This window comes from Panthera pardus, unplaced genomic scaffold (genome assembly GCF_024362965.1).
Source record: "Panthera pardus isolate Hobbes unplaced genomic scaffold, ASM2436296v1 HiC_scaffold_24, whole genome shotgun sequence".
Classification (NCBI taxonomy): Eukaryota; Metazoa; Chordata; class Mammalia; order Carnivora; family Felidae; genus Panthera; species Panthera pardus.
In genome coordinates, this window is record NW_026526810.1 from 111,153,366 (window position 1) to 111,159,440 (window position 6,075).

Consider the following 6,075-nt stretch of genomic DNA (forward strand, 5'->3'; position numbering starts at 1 on the left):
GCCATCAGCCCAGAGCCTGACGCGGGGCTCGAACTCACGGACTGCGAGATCGTGACCTGAGCTGAAGTCGGACGCTTAACTGACTGAGCCACCCAGGCGCCCCATGTCCTTTTTTTAATTTAATACATCAAGCAAGTTGAGTCCCTAGCATACATATACCAGTCTATTTTACATTTTTTTGTCTGCAAAGTGGTATTTCAGAGAGAGGTATATAAAATGATTCTCCACATTGTTATTGCAGAAGCTGGACTCTTCCCCTTCTGCGCTGTGTGACATTTTTGCTACTGAACAACTTCTCACCTTAACCTCAGTGTTCTATTGCCTGTACCAGCAGGGCAGAAATGGTGATTAAAATATTACATCATCTGCTTAAGAGGCAGATTGGGGAAGGACAATTTAAGTGTATGGTGATCATAAGGCAAAACCTAAACTTTTAAAGAAAACTAACCCAACTGATGTATATGCAAAAACATTTCTTACATTGTGAAATACAGTACTCTCTACAGTGTCAGCCAGCTTTCATAAATAGTAAATAGACTACAAATCTTCTGGGAAAGTTATAGTATAGCCAAAGACCTGCCTGGAAAGCTTAGCTGCAGCCTTATTTGGAAGTAGGTAAATAGACTAGATAAGTTACGTGTTATTTTCTAAACGTACCTCTTGTCACTCTGTTTTCATAGCAAAATATCTTATACAAAAAGAAATGTTAAAAGGAATTTATCAATAATCTCACCTTGTAAACAACTAGTTTTTGTTGTATTGTTCCTTTTCTTTTTGTATCTGGATGCATAATGTTATATTACAACTTTTTGCCCTTTTGCTTAATGTTTGAGCACACATTTTTTTGTGTTATAGTTTTTCTTATTTTTATCTTAAAGACTACATAGCATTTCAGAATGGCTAGCATATTGATATCCTCTTCAACTTCGTGATTTTGTAATGGACACAGTTTGCTTTGTAGTCATTATATTTGGAAACCTCATAATAGTTATGGTTTGGAAATTTTCTTTTCTCATATTTACATATTTTAAATTTTAAAAAGGAGAGATGCTTACTTTGGCCATTTTGCCTTTGAAATTCTTCAGGACGGATATTCAAGGAAATGTGGATATTGAAGATTTGACCTGGGAGCAAAAGGAGAAAGTCTTGCGATTGCTCTTTGCAAAAATGAATGGTTTTGTTTCCAGGTAACTCCCTATTTCTGTAGTGAAATACCAAGGTGTTAACAAACCTAGAAACCATATAGGAAGAATGAACTTATTCTCACTTAGAATTAAAGGAATGGGAAAGGATCAGAAAATGGAAAAGGGTCATGCTGCTTAGCACCTGTCACTCCCAGAGATGAATGATGGGAGATGAATGAATGAGCACAAAAATGAAAGATTAATTAAAGGGGGGAGAAAAGAGACTGATCTTAGATGTTTAAGGTAATGCTTGCTAGGAAGGTACAGCATTGTTCAGCTGAATGAGTGGTCACTGAAGAGAAGCAAAATAATTATTAAGATTTTATTGGTAAAAAAAGATTTTATTGGTTTGCAAAAACAAATAAGTGATTTTTAAGCTGATTATTGATTTAGAGACTCTCTAATACCAAGATAAAGACCTAGAGAGGAAAACAGAAATTCACAGATACTCCAAATCATTCTTTTTAATGATTCGTTTCACTCTCTTTCTCCACTATGCTTTATCAATGACTACAACACTGGTACTGAACTATAAAGTGGCTAAAATAAATCAACCTCTTATTAACTGCTTGTTACATGCTTGGTACTGTGTTAGGTACTGTGAACATTTGCAGGAATTAAGAGACATTGCCTTTGATTACAGTTTCTAATCTAGTTGCCCAAACAAAACCAAACATAGCAAAGAAAAAAATCAGGTGGCACAATAAAGTATCACTGGAGTTCAGACAACATGTCAGTGTCCTACAGCAGTTAGGGAAGACTTCAGGGAAGAAGACTGAAAGAGTGTGATGCTGCCGGGTGCCTTGTAGGAGAGTGGAATAGTAGACAGAGTGGGAAGGGTACATCAGGCAAGGGGCTTTGTAGACAGCCTATGCAGAAGCCCAGAGGTAGGAATAGAGGTGGGGTGTTTGAGGAACATTGAGGAAAACTTCATGGCTTGAGGAAAACTGGTGGCAATGAGAGTAATTAGTAATTAGAAATAACGTTGGGGCGCCTGGGTGGTTCAGTCAGTTAAACATCTGACTTTGGCTCAGGTCATGATCTCACAGTTCATGGGTTTGAGCCCCACATCGGGCTCTGTGCTGACAGCTCAGAGCCTGGAGCCTGCTTCGGATTCTGTGTCTTCCTCTCTCTCTGCCCCTCCCCCGCTCGTGCTGTCTGTCTGTCTCTCAAGTAAAAATAAACATTAAAAAACAAATTAAAAAAGAAGAAACAAGGTTGGATCTATAGATTAAATTATGATGAGCCTTAAAAACCATGCTGAAAAACCTTAACGTGTGCAACTGTTATTCTAAAGTAGTATAACATACTTTCCTTTTCTGCCTTGAAGGAATACCAGAGCGATAAGCCCTACTCTCATACTGTCTCACTGAAAGGGTTCATAAGCCACTGTTCCCAGAGCTGACCTTAACCTAATGCAGTGACACATATACATAGGATGGACTGCAGGACAAAAGTAGAGTGGGGAACCAGCAGAAGCTGCCGTGTTACTCTGGACGTGCGGCAGTGGAGGGTGTGGGCGGGAGTGGAAAAGGGGAGAAACTGAGGCACTTAGGAAGGAGAGACAGGACTTAGTGATAAAAGGCAAAAGAAATCAAGAAAACAAAGTGTAAATGTTTAAGGTGTTTAGCTTAGAAGTGCACAACTGGTGGTATGAAAGGCAAGTGAAAAACCTGGAAAGCCAATGTGAAGGCAATGTTTAAATTGTATTTAATCCATCCATTAATTCATGTAGCATATACATACTGAGCGCCTACTATTTATTGAGGATATAGTGTTGAGCAAATAAAGACATCATTCCTAATCTCAGGGAGTTCATCGTCTATGTGGGAAGAAAACATTATTCAAATCATCACACAAATATTAAAGGACAACTATGAGATTAGCTCAAAGAAGTGGCGTACAGTGGTAAGAGAGGCTAGATTAAGGGAATATGACCCAACTGAGGAGGTCAGGAAAGTTTATGAAGAAATAAAAGCTTGAGCTGACCTCTGAAAGGTATATAGGAAGAGAGGGTGGAGGAAAAAACATTCTGGGCAGAAGAAATAGCAAGGAATGTTTTCGATGTTGAACTGGAGATGATGGCAGTATATTGAAACGAAAAATACTCCTTGATTTGAGTACAGGTGTTTAGGGAAGGAGATTTAAGCATATTTAGTGAAAATTGGTAGTTGAGTGTAGGAGGTTGTATGAAGGTAGAAGGGTAAATGGCTGAGACTAGAAATAACCACAGCAGTGAACAGGAGAACAAGGAAGAGGACAGCCAAAAGAGAAGAGTTTAAAGAATTTTAGGCTAAGTGGAAGATGGAAGACTTTGAAATGGTCTTTTGTCTCTGGGAGCCTTCCAAAGAGTCTTATTTTATTTTATTTTATTTTATTTTATTTTATTTTATTTTATTTTATTTATTTTTATTTAGAGGGGAAGGTAGAATCCAGACTATAGCTACAGAATGTCTGTCTCATTGTGAGTTGACTTTTCCGTACTCCAAGAAACAACCAGAGTTCTAGGTCTCAAGTTCCATACTATGTTGTTTTCAATACTGCAGAAACAAAGAAATGTGAGTGAAATCTTCGCACCAAAGCAATGAAGTTAAATCTAGCTGCAATGGAATGATGTCTAAGCCTGTTGGAATCTCATATCAGAGCTGGTTGAAGGGAAAAGAAGATGGGAATCGAATAGTGAAATGTGTGGTGAAGATGAGATTAAATGAGAAAGCTCAAACCAGACTGGGGAGAGATTAGATGATAAATGGTCTACCAGGGCAAGCAGAGCAGTTAGGAAGTTCATTAAGAGTTCAATTGATTGTATGATTGTGAATCTAATAGTATGCTATTTTTGTGATTGAACTAAGTCAAGGAGTATAACCAATAAACTGCACTCTTTAGTGCACTAGCAACCACACTGGCTGTAACTCAGGTACTAGTAGTATCCAAAGTACATTTTTAAAAATTAAATGTTTATTTATTTTGAGAGTGAGAGAGACAGCGCATGTGCAAGCACATGAATGCAGGGGAGGGGCAGAGAGGAGGGAGGGAGAGAATCCCAAGCAGGCTCCACATTTAGCATGGAGCCCGATGTGGGGCTCAGCCTCATGACAGGATCACGACCTGATACCAAGAGTCAGATGCTTAACCAACTGAACCACCTAGGAACCCCCAAAGTATATTTTTCTCATGCATAATTATTAGACTATTTAATACAGTCATATTTTGAATGGGTTTATTCTGCTTCATATGTACCAACTTGAGGACAAGTTTTAGAAGTGGAGCATGTGTCCTTACCTGCTGGCAAATCAACCTACTATGCTTTTTTTTTTTTTAAGATTTTATTTTTATGTAATCTCTACACCTAATGTGGAGCTCAAACCCACAACCCCGAGATCAAGAGTCACATGCTCTACCAATTGAGCCAGATAGGCACCCCCCCCCCGCACTGTACTTTTTATAATCCTGTTCAGCTCACTTTCTATTAGAATATTCAATCAGTGATATGATTACTTCCTGTTCTTAAACCAAACTTTCCAAAGTATGAGGAGAAATTTTCATACTGGGTCCATCACCATTGGGTAATTTTTCTATGCTCTGAGGTTCTTTTTGTGGGAAGGGAATTTCTCTGGCCATGTTTTTGGTCAGTACTCTGGTTCCGTCTTAAGCATCACCATTAATAGCTATTGGAGGAATATCATCATCATGATTATCAGTTAAGCATCTGACTCTTGATCTTGGTATTGACTCAGGTCATGATCTCACAGTTGGTAGGATTAAACCCCGAATCGGGCTTTGCACTCTTAGCGTGAAGCCTGCTTGGGATTCTCTCTCCCTGCCCCTCCTCTTTTCATGCACATGTGTGCATGCTCTCTCTCAAATAAATACACTTAAAAAAAAAAAAAGCACAGTTGAAATATGGGACAAGAGGAGACACTGCCTCATTGTTAACTTTTATCTACCACAGAAAATATAGCCAGAGCTCTAGGCCTTCAGTTCCAGACTATGTTGTTGCTGATGATGGAGAAACAAAGGAATTTGGGTAAGAGCTGTCTTGACAAGGTAATGAACGTAAGCCTGATCACAGTGGCTGTGGTGGACATTTTATATGTGCCAGAACTGAGTGGGAGTTGTAGGACAAGTCTATTGTTCTGAACCAAGTTCCATGAATATGTGGTTGTTGACAGGTCTGTCATTTTGTCGTCATTGCAGGGATGACAGTAAGCTTCAAGATCAAACCTTCATCACCCAGCAAGTACCAATCTCAGACTCTTCTGGTGAACTGATGATACCCAATATTCAGAAAGAATCACAAGAGTCTGACATAGTAAGGAGTCTATAATCTAACTAAACGCTTCCTTTCCCCCATGGAACTTCTTGCTAAGTCATAGTGCTTTTCTCTACTAGCCAAGAGCTCTCAGTGATCAGTGAAATGAGTAATAACACATGTATAACATGTCTACACTATGGCAGGCATGTTATACTTAATGCAAATGCACATTTGTGCCTCTTTTAGTAAATGTGAAAAAACCTATACATTGTCTTGTGAAGTATAAAGGCTAGCCAAAATATGTACTATCTTTTATGTAATAATAAACATAATGACCATATTATGTAATAATAAACATAATGGCTTTGAACAGAATTGGGAAGTCTGAATCCCTATAAGCTAGGGACAAAGGAATTATGTAGGAAGGCATTATTAAAAACAAAAAGCCAGGGGTACCTGGGTGGCCCAGTTGGTTAAACGTCCAACTCTTGATTTCGGTTCAGGTCACGATCTCACAGTTCATGAGCCCACATCTGGCTCTGTGCTGGCAGCGCGGAGCCTGCTTGGGTTTCTGTGTCTCCCTCTGTCTGCTCCTCCCCACTTGCACTCTCTCTCTCTCAAAAATATAACATTTAA

The 6,075-nt window shown here is 39.0% G+C and overlaps 1 protein-coding gene across 6 annotated transcripts in view; it reads left to right on the forward strand.

The window, feature by feature from the left end:
* Positions 1–6,075, forward strand: part of BBOF1 (basal body orientation factor 1) — a 55,987-nt gene that overhangs the window by 28,613 nt on the left and 21,299 nt on the right. For 5 of the 6 annotated variants that reach the window (XM_053889595.1, XM_053889594.1, XM_053889593.1 and 2 more), the window contains 3 exons: positions 1,086–1,187; positions 5,137–5,211; positions 5,382–5,496. In XM_053889595.1, the coding sequence (XP_053745570.1) occupies positions 1,086–1,187; positions 5,137–5,211; positions 5,382–5,496 (292 nt within the window). Of the gene's footprint in view, positions 1–1,085; positions 1,188–5,136; positions 5,212–5,381; positions 5,815–6,075 lie in introns of those variants that run through there. The other variant, XM_053889591.1, reaches the window with a different exon arrangement.